Raw genomic sequence first — 23,582 nt, 5'->3', positions numbered from 1 at the left:
CAAAATTTCTGTGTATTTCAAACTGATCACTACAATAAATCAGTTACCATATGTCACCATGCAAAGATATTACATAGTTATTAACTGTATTCCCCACACTGTACATTTCATACCTGTGACTCATTTATTTTGCAACTGGAATTTTGTACCTCTTAATCTTCCACACTTACTTCTTTCCTTCTCCTTCCCCCTCCCACCACTGGCAAACCCCTATTTGTTATCTGTATCTATAACTCTGTTTATGTTTTATTATGTTTGTTCACTTGTTTTGTTTCTTTAGATTTCACATTTAAGTGAAATCATACATTATTAGCCTTTCTCTGTCTGACTTATTTCACTAAGCATAATACCCTCTAAGTCCATCCATGTCATTGCAAATGACAGGATTTTATTTGTGTGTGTGTGTGTGTGTACACAACATATTCTTTATCCATTCGTCTATTGATGTACACTTTGTTTGCTTCCATATCTTGGCTATTGTAAATAATGCTACAATGAATATAGACGTGCATACATCTTTTCTAATTGGTGTTTATGCTTCTTTGGATAAATACTGAGGAGTGGTATTGCTAGATCATATGGTAGTCCTATTTTTAATCTTTTGAGAAATCTCCATACTGTTTTTCATAGTGGCTGCACCAATTTACATTCCCACCAACAGTGCACATGAGTTCTCCTTTTCTCCACATCCTTGCAAACACTTGTTATTTGTTGCCTTTTTGATAATAGTTTTTATGACAGGTGTGAGGTAATATCTCATTGTGGTTTTGATTTGCATTTCCCTGATGATTAGTGATGTTGAGCATCTTTTCATCTGCCTGTTGGCCATCTGTGTATGTTTATCTTCCTTGGAAAAATGTTTATTTTGATTCTCTGCCCATTTTTCAGTCAGGTTGTTTGTTCTTTTGTTGTTGAATTATATGAGTTCTTTATATATTTTTGATATTAACCACTTATATATAATTTGCAAATACCTTCCCCCATTCACTAGGTGGCCTTTTCGTTTTACTGATAGTTTCCTGCTCTGTGAAAAACTTTTTAGTTTGATATAGTCCTGTTTATTTTTGCTTTTGTTTCCCCTACCCAAGCAGACATATCCAAAAACATATTATGAAGACCAGTGTCAAAGAGCAAATACCTATGTCTTCTTCTAGAAGTTTTATGGTCTTAGGTCTTACATTTAAATCTTTAATCCATTTTGAATTTATTTTTGTGCGTAATGTGACAGTAGTCCATTTTGATTCTTCTGCATCTAGCTGTCCAGTTTTCCCAACACCATTTGTCAAAGAGACTGTCTTTTTCCCATTGTATATTATTGCCTCCTCCTTTTTCATAGAGTAATTGCCCATATAAGTCCATATTCACTGGGCTTTCTATGCTGTTCCATTGATCTATGTGTCTGTTTTTGTGCCAGTATTATACTGTTTTGGTTACTGTAGCTTTGCAGTATAGTTTGAAATCAGGGAGCATGACACCTCTGGGTCTTTCTCAAGAATGTTTTAGCTATTCAGGGTCTTTTGTGTTTCCATACAAATTTTAGAATTATTTGTTCTATTTCTGTGAAAAATGCCACTGGTATTTTGACAGGGATTGCATTGAATCTGTACATTGTTTGGGTAGTATGGTCATTTTAACATTGTTAGTGTATAGAAATGCAACAGATTTCTGTATATTAATTTTGTAACCTGCATCTTTACTGAATTCATTGATGAGCTCTGGTAGTTTTTTGGTGATGATGTCTATTTCTTCTTGAGTCAGTTTCAGTAATTTGTATCTTTCTAGAAATTGGTCTGTGTGATCTGGATTATCTAATTTTAGCATAAATTGTTCATGGGATTCTCCTATAATCTTTTTATGTCTGTAAGGTCAGTTGTAATGTCCCCTCTTTCATTCCTGATATTAATAATTTGAGTCTTCTCTTCTTTTTTCTTTGTCCGTCGAGCTGAAGATTTGTCAAATATGTTGACCTTTTCAAAAAACCAATTTTTGATTTTGCTTGTTTTCCCTTTATTTCATTTGTGTCTAATCTTTATAACTTCCTTCCTTTGGATTGCTTTAGATAGTGTTTCCTTTCTTCTTTCTAGTTTCTTAAGGTAGAAGATTAGGCTATTGATTTGATAACTTTCTTCTTTAATATAGATGATTATAGCTATACATTTCCCTTTAAGCAGTGTTTTACCTGAAACTCATGAAGTGTGATATGTTTTATATTCATTTTTATTTGTCTCAAGGATTTCCTGGTTTTCTTGTAATTTCCTCTTTGACCTATTGGTTATTGGGAATGTGTTTGGTTATAGTTTATGTGATTTATATGTATTTTTTTTTTTTTTGCTATTTTTTAGCTTTCAAACTGTTTCTTTGAGCTTGTCTCTTATAGAAAATATATAGTTGAATCATATTTGTGGTTTGTTTTTCCATTCTTCCAATATCTCATTTTTTTATTGGGGTATTTAAACCATTTACATTTCATGCAATTACTGATAAGATAGTTACCTTTGTAATGTCACTTTGCTGTTTGTTTTCTATGTCTTTTCTTATGTCTTTTTGTTCCTCTATTTCTCCCTTACTCTTTTCTTTTGTGTTAAATAAATGTTTTTGAGTTCACCATTTTAATCCCCTTGCCATTTCTTTTACTATATTTTTTAATTTTATTAGTAGGTTCTCAGGTTATCACAATTACACCTTAACTTATAATAACCTAGTTTGAATTAATACCAACTTAATTTCAATAGTATACAAAAACTGTGCCTATATTTTGTTTGTTTTCCTCCCCCTTGTTATTGTCATTCAAATTGTGTTATTAGATGCCCATCAACACAGATTTATAATTATTGCTTTATTCAATTCTCTTTTTAATCAGGAAAAAAAGAATTATAAATAAAATATTTATATAATCTTTTATATTATGTAGTTTATTTATTTATTTATTTTTGTGGTACACAGGCCTCTCACTGTTGTGGCCTCTCCCATTGCGGAGCACAGGCTCCAGACGCGTAGGCTCAGCAGCCGTGGCTCACGGGCCCAGCCACTCCGTGGCATGTGGGATCTCCCCGGACCAGGGCTCAAGCTCGTGTCCCCTGCATTGGCAGGTGGACTCTCAACCACTGCGCCACCAGGGAAGCCACTATGTAGTTACTTTTAAAAGTGCTCTTTATTTCTCTACGTGCATTAGAACTAATGTCTACTGTTCTTTCAGCCTAAAGACTTCCTTTAGTACTTCTTGTAAATTAGGTCTATAAGTCATAAATTCTCTCAGTTTTTGTTTACCTTGGAATGCCATAATTTGTCCTGCATTTTTAAAGAATAGTTTTACAGGAAAGAGAATTTTTGTTGACAGTCTTTTTTTCTTTCGGTGCTTTAAATATGTCATCTCACTACCTTCTATCTGCCATGGTTTCTCATGAGAAATCTGTTGTTAATCTTACTGAAGATTCATTGTATGAGATGGATCATTTCTCTCTCACTGCTTTCATAATTTTCTCTTTTTATTTAAGCAGTTTGATTATGATATACCTAGGTACAGATCTCTGAATTTATCCTTCTTGAAGTTCATTGAGTTTCTTGGATGTGTAGATTATGGTTTCCATCAAATTGGAGGAGGTTTAGTGATTATTTCTTTTAAATATTCTTCCTGCTCCTTTCTTTACCTCTTCTCTGGGATCACTATTAGGCTTATGTTTGTACACTTGATGGGGATCCCACAGGTCCATGAGGTTCTGTTTAGTTCTTTGTATTTTTTTCTTTCTATTCTTCAGACTAGATAATCTCAGTTGACTTTCAAGATTCTTTTTTCTACCCATTTGTACCTGTTGTTGAGCTCCTTTAGTGAATTCTTCATTTTATAACTTCTGTCTCTTTGCTCATCTTCTCTATTTGCTGAGGCATCATTCTCATACTTTCCTTTAGTTCTCTAGATATGGTTTCCCTTAGTTTTTTGAACATATTTAAATAGTTGATTTGAAGTATTTCTCTAGTAAGTTTAACATATGGGATTTTAATTGGCCCAGTTTCTATGGCCACTTCCCCCCAACTGTGTATCAGCCATGCTTTCTTGTTTCTTTGCATGTGTGATAATTTTTTTGTTGAAAACTGGACATTTTAAATAATATAGTGTAGCAAATATAGAAATCAGAGTCTTTTTCTCCTCAGGATTTTTTTTTTGCTGTTCGTTTGCTTAGTGACTTTCCTAAGCAAGTTACATAAAATATGTATTTTTGTCATATGTGGTCATTAAAATCTCTGTCCAGTTAGCTTAGTGCTGAGCTAATAATGGAACAGAGAATTTCATAAATTCCTAGAGCCAATAACTTTTTTTAGCCTTTTTTGAGGGCTCTGTTAGTGTGTTGCAGCATACCTTTAACATTCAGTCAGACAGATGAGCACTCTTCTTTAGTCACCATTTGCTGCTTAAGCAGAACCACAAGGTCAAAAGGAGGTGAGAGTTTAGGTTCTTCTCAGATGTCTCTTGGGAATGCACATGTCCCTGTGTGTACACACACCACTTTGCATGATCATGGCCTTCTAGATTTATGGGAATATGTTGGAGTTTTGCAAAGCCCCTTATGGACATGTCATTTCTCAGCTTTCCTTTTACCTTTTTTTGTTTGTTTGTTGTTTTCCCCAGCTGTTATTGCTGCCTTAGGCAACTGTAGTGTTAAGCAGTTGCCACTGGTTATTGTCAACAAACATCCTAAAGAAATGACTATTTCCACTGGGCAAACTCTGAGTCAGTATAAGCCATACTTGTGGGAATTTTAGAGTACTGCTAGACAGATTAAATAATGACAGTTTTCTGAGGTTGGGGCTTTGAAAGAGCTCCAATCCCATTCTCAATTCCTCCAGTGGATGCTAGGCTGCTGTTTTTCACTGTGATTGTAGAATATCCAATTTCAAGATTAACTGCTGAGAGATAGAGGAGGATGGGAATAGAGAAAGTTAAAATGCCACAAAACATGATATTCTTACTATTATTCACCCATGGGGGGGGGGAAAACACTCCCTGGATTGTTGCAAATCTTTGGTCAATTTCCATCATTTTAGAAAATTGGATTTGACATTCTTTGCTAGTGTTATCATTGCTTTTATGGCAGAATTTTCAGTTGTTCTTACTCTGCCATTCCTGATGACATCCTGTAATTTATTTCATCATTATCTTGCACTTTTCTCAATAGACATTGCCATGCTTTATTAGATTTATAACTAGTATTTCATGTTTTGGGGCTAATATAAATGTTACTTTAAAAAGTTTCATTTCCAGTGTTTCATCACTAGTGTATAGAATTGAATTGATTTTTATACATTCAAGTTGTATCTCATAAAATTGCTAAATTTCTTTATTACTTCTAGTAGCTTTTGTGTAAATTCACTGGGATTTCCTAGGAGACAATTATATTACCCATGAATAGAGGCAAATTTATTTCTTCCTTTCCAATTGTTGTGACGTTTTAAAAAATTAGCCTTATAGCACAACTGTTTTTATCTTGATTTCTATATTAGATTATTTACTCAGAGTTTTCCTATTTAACTAATTTTGCTGTGCCACCAATCATAATGTGGCTGTACTGCTTCTTACCGGTGATTACATATTTTCTAAATAGACAACTATGAGGGCCTTCTGGTATGAGTCATATCTATTTACTTGATCGATTTATATAATTTAGACCTGTCTTTACCATATGAATATTTTTCAAAGAAGAATCTCTTTATGAAATGTTTATTCCACTGAATATCTGTTGCCAAAAAGTTGACAACTAGCAAAAAAATGAGTAAAATTCACTCTTAAGACTATGTCCTTGAAATATTTTATGATATTCTTCCCCAAAGTCAAATCATAATTCTCCTGTTTGGAGTGGATGACTCACATTAACTCTAGGTCTTTAGCGAACTTTTTTAACTTTAAAAATTCCCTTCAAATATGAATTCTGTGGTAGAAGATGTGATTGTTTTATGTTCAGATTCCAAAATTTAAAACTAAAATGGTTTTTAAAGGTCATAAAGCCTAGGCCTTTTATTTTATAGGTGATAAAATAGATTTCATAATCCCTCTGCAGCAAAGCTTCCCTTTAACTATTACTAAAATATAGGAAGAGAATTCAAATTTATCAGTATTGAGATGTACACCTCCACTTCTATACCCTCTTCTGACTACTATTGTCTTTCTCTTGGATGACTGTAATAGCCTTACTGGTCTCACTGCTTCTACTCTTGTCATCCTATATTCTACTTTATATATATATATATATATATATATAACTTTTTCAGGGCTACTGATTTTTTTTTTTTTTGGGCTGCATTGGGTCTTCATTTCTTCATGAGGGCATTTCTCTATTTGCTGCGAGTGGGGGCTACACTTCGTTGCAGTGCGTGGGCTTCTCATTGCAGTGGCTTCTCATTACAGAGCACAGGCTCTAGGTACTTGGGCTTCAGTAGTTGTGGCACACGGGCTCAGTAGTTGTGGCTCATGGGCTCTAGAGAGCAGACTCAGTAGTTGTGGCACACAGGCTTATTTGCTATGTGGCACGTGGGATCTTCCTGGACCAGGACTCAAACCTGTGTTCCCTGCATTGGCAGGCAGATTCTTAACCACTGTGCCACCAGAGAAGCCCCCTATATTCTACTTTTAACACTTCGGAATAAACTAGAGTTCATGTCACTCTCTACTCTGAGCTCTCCAGTGACTTCCTCTTTCATATACAATAAAAACTGAAGTCCTTACAATAGGCTACAGGGCTTTTCACAGTTTGAACCCAATTCCCCCCCCGCCACACACCACCCTACACCTGGCAGCCAGTTACTTGTCTGACCTAATCTTCCAATAGCCTCACTTCCCTTATTCTGCTCCAGGATGCTGGCTTCTTGCAGTTCTTCTCATATGCCAAGCATACTGCCTTAGGTCTGTGCACTCAATGACTGCTGTCTGGCATATTTTGCCCCGATTTATATATATGATTGTTCCCTTTCCACTGTCATACCGTGTTCTCAATGAGACCTCTCTTTAACATACTATCCAAATTAAAGTCCAGCCATGCTCTCCAAGCTGCTCTTATTTTTTCCCATTTTTCATAGCATTTATCTTGTTTTAATATACTACATAAATTACTTGTTATATTAATCTAGTTGCCTGAATGCAAGCTCCATAAAAGCAAGTTTCTTTTGTTTGTTTGTTTGTTTGTTTGAGTTTCTTTTGTGCCTGTTTTGTTAACTGATGTATTCCTGAAACCCATGAAAGTTCCTGGCATGTAAACGGTTCCCAGTAAACATTTGTTGAGTCAATGAATGCATAAAAGAATTAATCCAACCTGATAATTTAAAGCCATGATTCTGTTTTGATTTGCATTTCTCTAATAATTAGTGATGTTGAGCATCTTTTCATGTGTTTGTTGGCCATGTGTATGTCTTCTTTAGAGAAATGTCTATTTAGATCTTCTGCCCATTTTTTGATTGGGTTGTTTGTTTTTTTGATATTGAGCTGCATGAACTGTTTGTATATTTTGGAGATTAATTCTTTGTCAGTTGCTTCATTTGTAAATATTTTCTCCCATTCTGAGGGTTCTCTTTTCTTCTGTTTATGGTTACCTTTCCTGTACAAAAGCTTTTAAGTTTAATTAGGTCCCATTTGTTTATTTTTGTTTTTATTCTCATTACTCTAGGAGGTAGGTCAAAAAAGATTTTGAGGTGATTTATGTCAAAGAGTGTTGTGCCTATGTTTTCCTCTAAGAGTTTTGTGGTGTCTGGACTTACATTTAGGTCTTTAATCCATTTTGGGTTTATTTTTGTGTATGGCATTAGGGAGGGTTCTAATTTCATTCTTTTACACGTAGCTGTCCAGTTTTCCCAGCACCACTTACTGAAGAGGCTGTCTTTTCTCCATTGTATATTCTTGCCTCCTTTGTCATAGATTGGAAAATCAAAACTACTATGCGGTATAAACTCACACCAGTCAGAATGGCCATCATCAAAAAATCTTCAAACAATAAATGCTGGAGAGGGTGTGGAGAAAAGGGAACCTTCATGCACTGTTAATGGGAATGTAAATTGGCACAGCCACTTTGGAGAACGGTATGGAGGTTCCTTAGAAAACTAAAAGTAGAATTACCAAATGACCCAGAAATCCGATTACTGGGCATATACCCAGAGAACACCACAATTCAAAAAGACACATGCACCCCAGTGTTCATTGCAACACTATTTACAATAGCTAGGACATGGAAGCAACCTAAATGTCCATCAACAGAAGAATGGATAAAGAAGATGTGGTATGCTATGAGACTAGATATCAATTACAGGAAAAAATCTGTAAAAAATACAAATAATGGAGGCTAAACAATACATTACTTAATAACCAAGAGATCACTGAAGAAATCAAAGAGGAAGTCAAAAAATGCCTAGAAACAAATGACAATGAAAACATGATGACCCAAAATCTACGGAATGCAGCAAAAGCTGTTCTAACAGGGAAGTTTATAGCAATACAAGCCTACCTCAGGAAACAAAAACCATCTCAAATAAACCACCTAACTTTACACCTTAAAGCAATTAGTGAAAGAAGAACAAAATAAAACCCAAAGTTTGCAGAAGGAAAGAAATCATAAAGATCAGATCAGAAATAAATGAAAAAGAAATGAAGGAAACGATAGCAAAGATCAATAAAACTAAAAGCTGGTTCTTTGAGAAGATAAAATTCATAAACCATTAGCCAGACTCATCAAGAAAAAAAGGGAGAAGACTCAAATCAATAGAATTAGAAATGAAAAAGGAGAAGTAACATATGACACTGCAGAAATACAAAGGATCGTGAGAGATTACTACAAGCAACTATATGCCAATAAAATGGACAAACTAGAAGAAATGGACAAATTCTTAGAAAAGCACAACCTTCTGAGACTGAACCAGGAAGAAATAGAAAATATAAAGAAACCAATCACAAGCACTGAAATTGAGACTGTGATTAAAAATCATCCAACAAACAAAAGGCCAGGACCTGGTGGCTTCACAAGTGAATTCTATCAAACATTTAGAGAAGAGCTAAGACCTATCCTTGTCAAACTCTTCCAAAAAATTGCAGAGGGAGGAACACTCCCAAACTCATTCTATGAGACGACGATCACCCTGATACCAAAACCAGGCAAAGATGTCACAAAGAAAGAAAACTACAGACCAATATCACTGCTGAACATAGATGCAAAAATCCTCAACAAAATACTAGCAAACAGAATCCAACAACACATTAAAACGATCATACACCATGATCAAGTGGTGTTTATCCCAGGATTGCAAGGATTCTTCAATATATGCAAATCAATCAATGTGATACACCATATTAACAAATTGAAGGATAAAAACCATATGATCATCTCAATAGATGCAGAAAAAGCTTTTGACAAAATTCAACAACCATTTATGATAAAAACACTGCAGAAAGTAGACATAGAGGGAACTTACCTCAACATAAAAAAGGCCATATATGACAAACCCACAGCCAACATCATTCTCAATGGTGAACAACTGAAAGCATTTCCACTAAGATCAGGAACAAGGCAAGCCTACCCACTCTAACCACTATTATTCAACATAATTTTGGAAGTTTCAGCCACAGCAATCAGAGAAGAAAAAGAAATAAAAGAAATCCAAATTGGAAAAGAAGAAGTAAAGCTGTCACTGTTGGCAGATGACATGATACTATACATAGAGAATTCTAACGACTCTACCAGAAAACTCCTAGAGCTAATCAATGAATTTGGTAAAGTAGCAGGATACAAAATTAATGCACAGGAATCTCTTGCATTCCTATACACTAATGATGAAAAATCAGAAAGAGAAATTAAGGAAACACGCCCATTTACCATTGCAACAAAAAGACTCAAATACCTAGGAATAAACCTCCTTAAGGAGACAAAAGACCTGTGTGCAGAAAACTATAAGACACCGATGAAAGAAATTAAAGATGATACGGACAGATGGAGAGATATACCATGTTCTTGGATTGGAAGAATCAACATTGGGAAAATGACTCTACTACCCAAAGCAATCTAAAGATTCAGTGCAATCCCTATCAAACTACCAATGGCATTTTCCACAGAACTAGAACAAAAAATTTCACAGTGTGTATGGAAACACAAAAGACTCTGAATAGCCAAAACAATCTGGAGAAAGAAAAACAGAGTTGGAAGAATCAGGCTCCCTGACTTCAGACTATACTACAAAGCTAGAGTCATCAAGACAGTATGGTACTGGCACAAAAACAGAAATATAGATCAGTGGAACAGGATAGAAAGCCCAGAGATAAACCCACGCACATATGGTCACCTTATTTTTGATAAAGGAGGCAAGAATATACAATGGAAAAAAGACCTCTTCAATAAGTGGTGTTGGGAAAACTGGACAGCTACATGTAAAAGAATGAAATTAGAACACTCCCTAACACCATACACAAAAATAAACTCAAAATGGATTAAAAACCTAAATGTAAGGCCAGACACTATCAAACTCTTAGAGGAAAGCATAGGCAGAACACTCTATGACATAAATCACAGCAAGATCCTTTTTGACCCACCTCCTAGAGAATCGGAGATAAAAACAAAAATAAATAAATGAAACCTAATGAAACTTAAAAGCTTTTGCACAGCAAAGGAAAACATAAACAAGAAGAAAAGACAACCCTCAGAATGGAAGAAAATATGTGCAAATGAAGCAACTGACAAAGGATTAATCTCTAAAATTTACAAGCGGCTCATGAAGCTCAATATCAAAAAAAACAAACAACCCAATCCAAAAATGGGCAGAAGACCTAAATAGACATTTCTCCAAACAAGATACAGACTGCCAACAAACACATGAAAGAATGCTCAGCATTGCTAACCATTAGAGAAATGCAAATCAAAACTACAACGAGGTATCACCTCACACCAGTGAGAAAAAATCTACAAACAATAAATGTTGGAGAAGGTGTGGAGAAAAGGACACTCTCTTGCACTGGTGGTGGGAATGTAAATTGATACAGCCACTGTGGAGAACAGTATGGAGGTTCCTTAAAAAACTACCATACGACCCAGCAATTCCACTACTGGGCATATACCCTGAGAACACCATAATTCAAGAAGAGTCATATACCACAATGTTCATTGCGGCACTATCTACAATAGCCAGGACATGGAAGCAACCTAAGTGTCCATCAACCAATGAATGGATAAAGAAGATGTGGCACATATATACAGTGGAATATTACTCAGCCATAAAAAGCAACGAAATTGAGTTATTTGTAGAGAGGTGGATGGACCTAGAGTCTGTCATACAGAGTGAAGTAAGTCAGAAAGAGAAAAACAAATACCGTATGCTAACACATATATATGGAATCTAAAAAACAACAACAAAAAATGGTCATGAAGAACCTAGGGGCAAGATGGGAATAAAGCCACAGACTACTAGAGAATGGACTTGAGGATGCGGGGAGGGGGAAGGGTAAGCTGGGACAAAGTCGAGAGTGGCATGGACATATATACACTACCAAACGTAAAATAGATAGCTAGTGGGAAGCAGCTCCATAGCACATGGAGATCAGCTCGGTGCTTTGTGACCACCTAGAGGGGTGGGATAGGGAGGGTGGGAGGGAGACGTAAGAGATAGGAGACATGGGGATTACATATATATGTATACCTGATTCACTTTTTGTTATAAAGGAGAAACTAACATACCATTGTAAAACAATTATACTCCAATAAAGATGTTAAAAAAAAAAAGATGTGGTACATGTATACAATGGAATATTACTCAGCCATAAAAAGGACTGAAATTGGGTCATTTGTCAAGACATGGATGGACCTAGAGACTTTCATACAGAGTGAAGTAAGTCAGAAAGAGAAAAATAAATATTGTATGTTAACACATATATGTGGAATCTAGAAAAATTGTATAGATGATCATATTTGCAAAGCAGAAATAAGAGACACAGACGTAGAGAACAAATGTATGGATACCAAGGGTGTAAGGAGGGAGTGGGAGGAATTGGGAGATTGGGATTGACATATATACACTATTGATACTAAGTATAAATTAGATAACTCATGAGAACCTACTGTATAGCACAGGGAACTCTACTCAGTGCTCTGTGGTTACCTAAATGGGAAGGAAATCCAAAAAGGAGGGGATATATGTATACATATGGATGATTCATTTTGCTGAACAACAGAAACTAGCACAACATTGTAAAGCAACGATACGCCAATAAAATTAATTAAAACAACGTGATTCAGGCTTTGACAAAATCACAGTGTTCAACAGTTTTGCCTTCAGTTATATTAGGGCTTTCAAAACCAGAAGTCATTATCCCTTATTCATTGTGATCTGTATTTTCTGGGTACTTTGAATTAAAATATTTCCTACAGGTTGTATATATAACATTTTAGACTCTTTTTTATACTGCGAACATAAATTAGGTAATGTGGAATACATGTTGCCACTATTTTTTTGTCTTTGATAACTCATTATGTTAACAACCATAGGAAATGATGACTAAACTGGTTTCCTGGGCCTCCATAACAAAATACCACAAATTGGGTGGCTTATAACAATAGAAATTTATTGTCTTACAGTTTTAGAGGCTGTAAGTCCAAAATCAAGGTGTTAACAGGGCCATGTTCTCTCTGAAACCTCGAGGGGTGCATCCTTCTTTGTCTTTAATTAACTTCTGGTGGTGGCTGCCAATCCTTGGTATTCCATGTTCTTTAGCTCTGTCACTCTAATCCCTGCCTTTGTTGTCACGTGGCCTTCTCCCTGTGTGAATGTGTTTTTATTAGTATCTTCCTCTTCTTATAAGGACATTAGTCAGATTAGGGCCCACCCTAATGACATCACCTTGATGATATCTGCAAAGACCCTGTTTCCAAAGAAGGTCATGTTCATAGGTACTGGGGGATAAGACTTCAGCATGTAATTTGGGAAGGGCACCATTCAACCCATAACCATATTTTTTTTTATCTGGGGGGTGTTTCTTGATGGCATAGCATGCTTCGAGTATGATGGGAAACTTCCTGTTGCTTCATTAGTCAGTGCTGCCAAAAGCAGCACCAGTGTTTATCTCTATTGTGTCCCCAGGCAGCACTGAAGTGAATACTATGATTGTTTCAAATAGCCTGCTCACTTCTACTGCACTCTTCTTTTACTTAATCCGAGGCCCACTACCTTGACTCCTCTCTTTTTTCTGGTCTATTACCTCTCACCCTGTTTCACTTTCCTGTTCTCTTCCAAGTACTGTGGTGCATTATTTCTTCTATATTACTGGAATCTTACCTTCCTGTTCTCCTTGTTTGATATACTGTACCTGAAAACCCTCAACCCTGGCTACCTCTAATCATTTGATATTTCTCTTGAGTTGTCAGCATGTTTGGGGAAATCACTTAGCTTTCAGACTCGTGCCATGGCAAAGTTACAGTCTCTGATTTCAGATGGCCCTCAAGATACTTCCTGAGGATCTGTGTATTTTTCCCTGGTCAACCTTCTCACTCATTTTGTATAGCGTTCATTATACATCGTTATTACAGGTATAAATACCGCTATTCCTCCTTGCTTCCCTCCTTCATTAGTAAATAATTTTTGAACAGTTTTACCCTTTGCCAGGAAACTTGGCTATGAGCTAGGGCTAGAACAGCAGATAAGACCAATTATTACTTTCTGTGTCTTTCTAGGGAAGACTTTTACATTTCATAAGCATGGTAGAGAAGTAAATAGGCATTTGTAGAACAGAATCAGAAGTGCAGAGTGCCACAGGAACATATAGGATCCTGCTGGGCCACAGAAAGTTTCCCAAAGGAAATATTTCAAAGCTGATTAAGGGCTGGGACAGAGCAGGAACGTTGGAAGTAGAGGCAAAATCTTGTGCAAAACCTCAGGGCTGAGAGACCTTGGTCCTTGTGGAGTACTACAGGTAGTCTGTAGACCTGCCCCATATGGCATATGAAGGATGCTGGAGGAGAAGGGTTGGGTGTGAGTGGGGTAGGTGAAGGTGAAGAAATAAATAGGGGACAGATCCAGCTTCCTTCATTCCAGGCAGACATTACCTCTTCCTCAGAAAGAAAATTCATACCATGAGGAGTGATTTTCCTGTTTGTCTTCCCTACTCTTCAAACAAAACCACAATGACTTAAATGTATTCACACCTGTTCTTCCTGTCTTTCCTCTATGTCCAAGAAAGGTATATCCTTCATTATATCATTTCCTACCTTGCTTAGCTTCAGCTCTTTGATCCAGGGCAATTTACCAAATTTCTTGGATGGCCAGTTTGTCAAATGAACTGTGCATAATGTTTTCTTTCTCTTTTCACTAATTATAAATTTTAAAGCAATTTGTGTTGGAAATCTAAAGATTTCTATGACATTTTAATAGAGTGGGTTTTTTTTGTTTGTTTATTGTTGTTATTTCTTCATAACACTGCTTTAAGTAATAATTAGTTTGCACTTGCCTCAATTGCCTATTTCTAGACAAAGGGTAGAGGAACTTTCCTAACAGGAATGTCAGGGCATTAGGCTGCATCGAGCATTGTTTTCTTTGGGCTTTGGGTTGTGGGGTGTGCGGAAAACTGAGGCAGAGAAGTGGAGTGGGGACCTAATGATATACTTTTTCTTAGAATGTATCAATTGGAAACCTTTAGATTCATGAAGAAATATTCATATATGAAATATTGTTATTTTCTTAACTACAGCCTTTAATATAATTATAAGAAGAAAGATAAAATACACACTCACACAAACTCACACATAGACACTTACTCTTTTTATGCCCCTGAGTCCCATCTTTCTTTGCTCACATCTCCTGCTGCTTCTGAGATCAGCATCTCAGACTATTTGGTGTGCTAATTCTACTCTACATCTTTTATTCATCTGCCATAACCTTACTCTGCCCCAGGTTCCTCCGAAGCACCACCAAAAAACTGCAGCAAAGATAGATCAGACATTCCTTAAAACTATTATTGAGATAAAATTAAAAAATAGAATTGTTAAAAAAAAACACATTTAAGGAAATAGTCATTTGGTGATTGGCCATTGCTCCAAGTTTAATTTAAAAAACACAGTTACTGGATTAGCATTATACTTTAGAACATATCATTGTTGTGTCCCCATGATTTAAACTCTAGCTAGAATTTTACCATTTTCATTGTTTTTCTCATTATTAAAAATAAAAAATACCTTAGCTTTCTTACATTTTTCTGTTCCTGCTCTCCCTGGGCTTATCTGTTAGTACATCCTAAATAAATATTTGGTGAATTAATAAAATAATGTGTGGTTTAAAGTTGATATATACCCACATCTTGAAAAGTCACCTAATTCAAAGCAGATTGGGCTCTGAACCTGACTTGTCTTAGAAAAATTCTCATGAGGTGATGGAATTTTGAGACTGAGCTAGGATGCCACTGATACATGTGAATAACTCGGAACTCATGAATAGGAGGTTTTCAATTTATCCTCACTTACTGGAGATTTTCTAGATGAGGCATTATTCTTAGTTTGGAGAAGACCCAAGCTGATGCTCTGGAGCTTGGGGGTAGAACAGGTGGAATGGAAAAGTGGGGAGTCTTGTTCTCGGTAATGTGAATGCTCTGAAAATCAGGATGCGAAACAGATGACAATCACATTTAGGGCTGATGAGATGATAGATTTATAGGCTTATAAACTACAGAGAAATTTGATTTGGGGAAGATATTCTGGATAGAGATCATAAGTTGGGTCAGTAAATAGGCTGGCCAAAATATTAACTGACAAGTCCTATGATGTATATAGAGATAACTATGATTATTATTCACTTGTAATTAGCAAAATATATATTGGTCTGTAAGAATTTGAAAGGACTGTGATATAAACATAAAAGTTTTCTAAACTATAGACCAATTACTAGTAAGGAGATTGAAACAGTAAAAAAAAAAAAAGTCAACAAAAAAGCCTAGGACCAGATGACTTCACTGGTGAATTCTACAAAGCATTCAAAGAAGATTTAATACCTAGTCTTCTCAAACTCGTCTTTGATGAACATGGAGGCAAAAATCCTGGACAAAATATTAGCAAACTGAATCCAACAAGACATTAAAAGGATCATACACCATGATCAAGTGGGATTTATTCCAAGGATGTAAGGATGGTTCAATATCCACATATCAATTGAGGTGATAAATCACATCAGCAAAATGAAGGATAAAAGTCATGTGATCATCTCAATAGATGTAGAAAAAGCATTTGACAAAATTCAACGTTAATTTATGACAAAAACTCTCAGCAAAGTGGGTATACAGGGAGTATATCTCAGCATAATAAAGGCCATGTATGACAAACCCACAGCTAACAATGGTGAAAAATATGAAGGCTTTTCCTATAAGATCAGGGACAAGACAAGGATGCCCTCTCACCACTTCTATTCAACATTGTATTGGAATTCCTATCCACAGCAATTAGCAAGAAATAAGAAACAAAAGGAATCCAAATCAGAAAGAAAGAAGGAAAACTGTTCCTATTTGCAAATGACATGATATAGAAAACCCTAAAGACTCCCTCCAAAACCTGTTAGAACTAATAAGTAAGGTAAGTTGCAAGATATAAAATCAATATACAAAATCTATTGCATTTCTATGCACAAATAATGAACCATGAGAAAGAGAAATTAAGAAAACAATCATATTTACAGTTGCATTGAAAAAAGGAATAGGGACTTCCTTGGTGGTGCAGTGGATAAGAATCCACCTGCCAATGCAGGGGACATGGGTTCAATCCCTGGTCCAGGAAGATCCCACATGGTGTGGAGCAACTGGGCCCATGCACCACAACTACTAAGCCCGTGTACCACAACTACTGAAGCCCGCACACCTGGAGCCCATGGTCTGCAACAAGAGAAGCCACTGCAATGAAAAGCCTATGCACCACAATGAAGAGTAGCCCCTGCTCACCACAATTAGAGAAAGCCCGTGCACAGAAATGAAGACCCAATGCAGCCATAAATAAATAAACAAACAATTTTTTTAACAGGAATAAATTTAGCCAAGGAGGTGAAAGACCTGTACACTGAAAACTATAGGACACTGCTGAATGGAATTGAAGACACAAATAAATGGAAAGATATTTCTTATTCATAGATTGGAAGAACTGATAATCCTAAAATGTCCATATTATCCAAAACAACCTATAAGTTCAATGCAATTCCTTTCAAAACTCCAAGGGCATATTTCATAGAACTAGGCCAAATAATTCTAAAAGTTGTAGGAAACCACAGAGATCCTGAATTGCCAAAATAATATTGAGAAAGAAGAACAAAGCTGGAAGTACCATTCTCCCTGATTTCAAACTCTACTACAAAGCTGTATTAATCAAAACTGTATGGTGTTGGCACAAAAACAAATACATAGGTCAATGGGACAGAACTGAGAGCACAAGAATAAACCCACATGTATGTGGACAATTAATCTCCAACAAAGGAGAAAGAACATACAAGAGAAAGGATAGTCTCTTTCCAGTTGGGAGAATTGGACATGTAAAATGATGAAACTAGATGACTATCTTATGCCATACACAAAATTAACTCAAAATGGATTAAAGACACCATAATATTCCTAGAAAAAGCATAAACAGTAACCTCGCTGACATCCGATTTAGCAATGTTTTTGTGGATCTGACTCCAAAGTCAAGGGAAACAAAAGCAAAAATAAACAAATGGGGCTACATCAAATTAAAAAGCTTATGCACAGTGAAGGAAACCATCATCAAAACGAAAAGGCAGCCTACTGAATGGGAGAAGATATTTGCCAATGATATATCTGATAAGGGGTTAATATCCAAAATATATAAAGAACTCATACAACAATAAAAGAATGAACAACCCAATTAAAAAGTAGGTAGTGGGTATGAATAGACATTTTCCCAAAGACATATAGATGGCCAACAGGCACACATGAAACGATGTTCAACATCGCTAATTATTAGGGAAATGCAAAACAAAACTGTAATGAGATATCACCTCATACATGTTAGAATGGCTATTATCAAAAGGATAAGAAATAACAACTGTGGAGAGGAGGTGGAGAAAAGGGAACCTTTTTCTGGGTTGGTGAGATTGTAAATTGGTGCAACCACTATGGAAATCAGTATGGAGTTTCCTCAAAAAATTAAGACTAGAACTACCATATGACCCAGCTATTCCACTTCTAAGTATTATTTGAAGATAATGAAAACACTAATTTGAAAAGATGTGTGTGCCCGTATGTTCTCTGTAACATTGTTTACAATAACCAAGATATGGAAACGACCTGTGTACCTGTTTCCATCAATTGATGAATGGATAAAGAAGATGTGTGGTGTGTGTGTGACATTCTTTTTATGAGTCTACATATTCAAGAGATGCCTATATATATATATATATGTATATACATATATATATATATATATATAAAATGGAATACTACTCAGCCATAAAAAATGAAATCCATCCTTGTGGCAACAAGGATGAGCCTTGAAGGTATTATGCTAAGTGAAATAAGTCAGAAGGAGAAAGACAAATACTGTATAATTTCACTCATATGTGGAATCTAAAAAAGCCAATGCACAAAACAAATGCACAAATAAAAACAAACAAACCCATCAATACAGAGAACAGTTTAGTGGTTACCAGAGGGGAAGGTGGTTAGGAGTGGGTGAAACTGATGAAGTGTGTCAACTCATATGGTGATGGATGGTAATCAGACTTGTGGTTGTGACCACTTTGTACTGTATGCAGGTGGTGAATTATAATGCTGTATACCTGAAACTAATATAATTTAAAAGTTTCATAGCTTTAAAAGAATTTCACTTGAACATTTGTCAACCGTTGCTTGGTAAACTGAGACTTCTCATATTATGTACATATATGTATTTTTCAGGTTTAGAGCAATTTGTTGGAAGAATGCAAGATTTTCGATTATACCAAGTGGCACTTACAAACAGGTAAGCAGATCGTAAAACTTTATACCTGACGTGTAAGGGTAAATGATAAATTCATTTAAGTAAGAGTATCATGAAGATTACAGCATTTTCCATCTTTACAGTATTTGGGAAACATCATCTAATTGATGTTTACAGTATTTGCTGTGGCTTAGTCTATGGTTGTTATTCACTAGTGCTACTCTGTTGGGTAACTCCTCATAATATAATATTGATCAAATTCTGTACAAAGGATTTCTTCTAAGAAAACTAGACTTTTGAACAAGTTGTATTATAGAATTTGGGATACATTTGTTTAAATGTTCTGTATGAAGTTGTTTCTGATACTTAAGAAACTGCTATACTTCACTCTGTATGATAATCTCTAGGTCCATCCACATCTCTACAAATGACCTTTTTATGGCTGAGTAATGTTCCATTGTATATATGTACCACATCTGTATCTATTCATCTGCTGATGGGCATTTAGGTTGCTTCCATGACCTGGCTATTGTAAATAGTGCTGCAGTGAACATTGGGGTGCATGTGTCTTTTTGAATTATGGTTTTCTCTGGGTATATGCCCAGTAGTGGGATTGCTGGGTCATATGGTAATTCTGTTTTTAGTTGTTTTTTTTTTTTTTAACATCTTTATTGGGGTATAATTGCTTTACAATGGTGTGTTAGTTTCTGCTTTACAACAAAGTGAATCAGTTATACATATGTTCCCATATCTCTTCCCTCTTGCGTCTCCCCCCCCACCCTCCCTATCCCACCCCTCCAGGCTGTCACAAAGCACCGAGCCAATATCCCTGTGCCATGCGGCTGCTTCCCACTAGCTATCTACCTTACTACGTTTGTTAGTGTGTATATGTCCATGACTCTCTCTCGCCCCGTCACTGCTCACCCTTCCCCCTCCCCATAACCTCAAGTCCGTTCTCTAGGAGGTCTGCGTCTCTATTTATTTTTAGTTTTTTAAGGAACCTCCATACTGTTCTCCATAGTGGCTGTATCAATTTACATTCCTACCAGCAGTGCTAGAGTGTTCCCTTTTCTCCACACCCTCTCCAGCATTTGTTGTTTGTAGATTTTCTGATAATGCCCATTCTAACTGGTGTGAGGTGATACCTCATTGTAGTTTTGATTTGCATTTCTCTAATAATTAGTGATGTTGAGCAGCTTTTCATGTGCTTCCTGGCCATCTGTATGTCTTCTTTGGAGAAATGTCTATTTAGGTCTTCTGCCCATTTTTGGATTGGGTTGTTTGTTTCTTTTAATATTGAGCTGCATGGACTGTTTATATATTTTGGAGATTAATCCTTTGTCCATTGATTCATTTGCAAATATTTTCTTCCATTCTGCAGGTTTTCTTTTCATCTTGTTTATAGTTTCCTTTGCTGTGCAGAAGCTTTTAAGTTTCATACAGAATGAAGTAGGTCAGAAAGAGAAAAACAAATATCATATATTAATGCATATATTTGGAATCTAGAAGAATGGTACAGATGAACCAATTTGCAAGGCAGAAATAGAGACACAGATGTAGAGGACAAACATATGGACACCAAGGGGGGAAAGTGGGGTGGAAGGGTGGTGGTGGGATGAACTGGGATATTGAGATTGACATATATACGCTAATATGTATAAAATATATAACTAATAAGAACCTGCTGTATAAAAATAAATAAAATAAAATTCAAATTAAAAAAAGAAACTTCTATATCTGCCTTTTAAAATTGCTTTGCTGAATTTGTAAGTGCTAGAGAATGTAGAATAATGGAAATGATTAATTATTTTGATATATGGAAAGATCTCAAGAGACTGGGCTATTAGGCTTGGAGACAAGATGAGTGAGTAATTTGAAGTATTGTTATATATTTCTGTTTCCAGTGAACAAATAACTATGTAGACTTGGACTATATTTAATGAAGTATTTCCTCATCTTGAGAATAGGTGGGAAATCTTTCTTAGGCATTTTTCAAGACATGTAGGCTTACATTCTGTTCAGAAAGTTAAAGTGAAATTCTGCCTGAGACATCCTTTGAAGTTTGTTTCCCAAGTTATGATTTGATGATATAATAGTAAATTGTTGTATGGATGAGTTGCTCTTATTCACTTCAAAAAGAAGAATGTTTATTCCTATTTCTTTAAGGGAAATGTAGATTAGTATGGTGAATTTCCAAATGACAGGACTAGCTCTTGTAAAGTTGAAAAGCATTGCTCTTGTGGTGCTGCAGTGGTCAGTGGTATGTCCATTAGCAATATACACATTTTTTTATTCGTCTATATGATCTAGAGATGCCTAAATATAGGATGCTGTACCACTGAAACACAGTCTTGGGGAGATTTACTGCCACTAGCCTCACCATCTTTTAAATCACCTTTGTCTAAAATTCTGATGAGAATTGCATTGCATTGCAAATAAAGATTTCCCTGAGATAAAGGTCTTACTGGATGGTCACTTTTGGCCCCATGCAACATGTGATATCAATTGAAAACTATGAATGAGATTTAAAGAAGAAGGCATGCCTTTATGCAATTTAGTGAATGAAAAAGCTTCCTACCTCCTCCATTGCCTTCGGTGGGGTTGGAGAGAAGTCTAGTCTCTCTACTTAGACCTGGGTTACTGGTGTTGGCCTATCTGAAATGTCTGGAAAGGTGCTATGTGGAAGAATGCCTATAAATAGAATGATTGATTCTGCTCTAGATCAGTATATTGCCCTTATAGGAAAAATTAAATATATCTGCCTGAAACTGGCGTTCTTCTTTGACTCTTGGCAGTGGCGATATGATCTGAAGCCATTGAAGCATCTTAGGGTGCCAGAATCTGTACTGATGAGTCACAGGAAACCATTGACAAATGGTCTTGGCCTCAGTCCCTTTGCCTAAAACAGCAGCAGATAAAATGATACTTATTTTCTTACTTCTTTCCCATGGATAAATGAGAGACCCTATCTATAACTTTCATTATTTTCAGTACATTATTGTTCGCTCTCAGTGGTAAGTCAGCTGAACAACCTAAGTTAATGTTGCCTTTCTTTTTATTACAAGTAGGCCCAGTAAAATACTATATCTTAATAAATGTCTTGATAATCAGTCAAGGACTTGTTCATGTTTCTTGATGTACAAAGTTAACACTTAAGAAAGTACTGTTTTTACACAGAGAATAGACTTGTGGTTGCCAAGCGGGGTGGGGGAGGGATGGAGTGGGAGTTTGGGGTTAGCAGATGCAAAGTGGTATACTTAGAATGGATAAACAACAAGGTCCTGCTGTATAGCACAGGGAACTATATTCAATATCCTGTGATAAACCATAATGGAAAAGAATATAAAAAAGAATGTATGTACATGTATAACTGAATCACTTTGCTGTACAGCAGAAATTAACACAACATTGTAATCAACTATACTTCATTTAAAAAAATGTACTGATGTTTTTGATATCCATTTTCTGAGAATGAGTATGTTTATTTGGCCAGGAATGACTTTGATTTTATGTTCTGTTTAGAAAATTATTAAAGCTAAATGGCTGCAAATCAAAACAAAATAGTGATAGACATTGGTAACACCTCTTAGAAGATCTGTCACTGTTGAGCTATTGGTCCTTACCGTCTGCTTCTTGACTCCCACAGAGAGATTCAGGAAGTTTTCTCTGGAGATCTGCCCAGATTGCATACCCAGTCACATTGCCGTTGCCCTGGCAGCCACCCTCGGGTTCCTCGTTTGGAACAGCGATACTGTGTTCCTAATGATGCAGAAGACACAACCAATAATAGGGTGTTACGGCTGAATCCTGAAGCCCATCCTCTTTCTTTTGTCAATGATAACAATATTGGTACTTCGTGGCTTTCCCGTGTGTTTACAAACATGACCCAGCTTAATCAAGGAGTGACTATTTCAATAGATTTGGAAAATGGACAGTATCAGGTAATTTGAAACAGTGGGATGTGTGTTAGTTTCCAGCGGTGGCTTCAACAAATGACCACAGGTTGAATGGCTTTACACAACAGAAATTTCTTATAGTTCTGAATATCAGTAGTATGAAATCAAGGTGTTGACAGGGCCGTGCTCCCTCTGAAGACCCTGGGGAAGAATCCTTCTTTGCCTTTTCCAGGTTCTGGTGGCTCCTGGCATTACTTGGTTCAGGGCAGCATAACTCCAATCTCTACTTCCGTTTTTCATGGTCTTCTTCCTTGTTTCTGGGTGTATGTCAATTCTTTCTCTTTCTTCTCTCATGAGGACCATCCTACACCCAGGATTATCTCCCCTTGAGACCCTTAACTTAATTACATCTGCAAAGATCCTATTTTCAAATAAGGTCACATTCACAAGTACCAAGAGTTCGTACTTGAACACATCTATTTGGGGACACATTTCAACTATAAAGTGAAAACTGAATTAGGCAATTGACCATTACCTTACTAAAGTAGTGTATTATAATGTATGAAATAAAAATATTTCAAAGAAGGTATGTAGGACCTAATATTTTAGAGAAAAATTAGAGATTTGTGTCAAAATTATATGAAATATTGAAACATCTTTTCAATATCAAGTAGCACAAATGAATAAAAACTGAGGTCCTTATTTTAAATTACTACTTAAGAAGAAATATATAACAATTATTTCATATAAGTAATGTTCTTTTTTCATCTTTATAACAACT

General features: G+C 36.0%; 1 protein-coding gene across 1 annotated transcript in view; it reads left to right on the top strand.

Moving 5' to 3' along the window:
* The window catches only part of USH2A (usherin), a 773,776-nt gene that overhangs the window by 70,140 nt on the left and 680,054 nt on the right, over positions 1 to 23,582 (top strand). The window contains exons 4-5 of the mRNA XM_060289919.1: positions 18,884 to 18,947; positions 22,552 to 22,846. Coding sequence (XP_060145902.1) covers positions 18,884 to 18,947; positions 22,552 to 22,846 — 359 coding nt within the window. The remainder of the gene's footprint in view (positions 1 to 18,883; positions 18,948 to 22,551; positions 22,847 to 23,582) is intronic.

The sequence above is a fragment of the Globicephala melas genome, chromosome 1, assembly GCF_963455315.2.
Source record: "Globicephala melas chromosome 1, mGloMel1.2, whole genome shotgun sequence".
Lineage (NCBI taxonomy): Eukaryota > Metazoa > Chordata > Mammalia > Artiodactyla > Delphinidae > Globicephala > Globicephala melas.
This window is presented reverse-complemented; position numbering and strand designations above follow the sequence as displayed.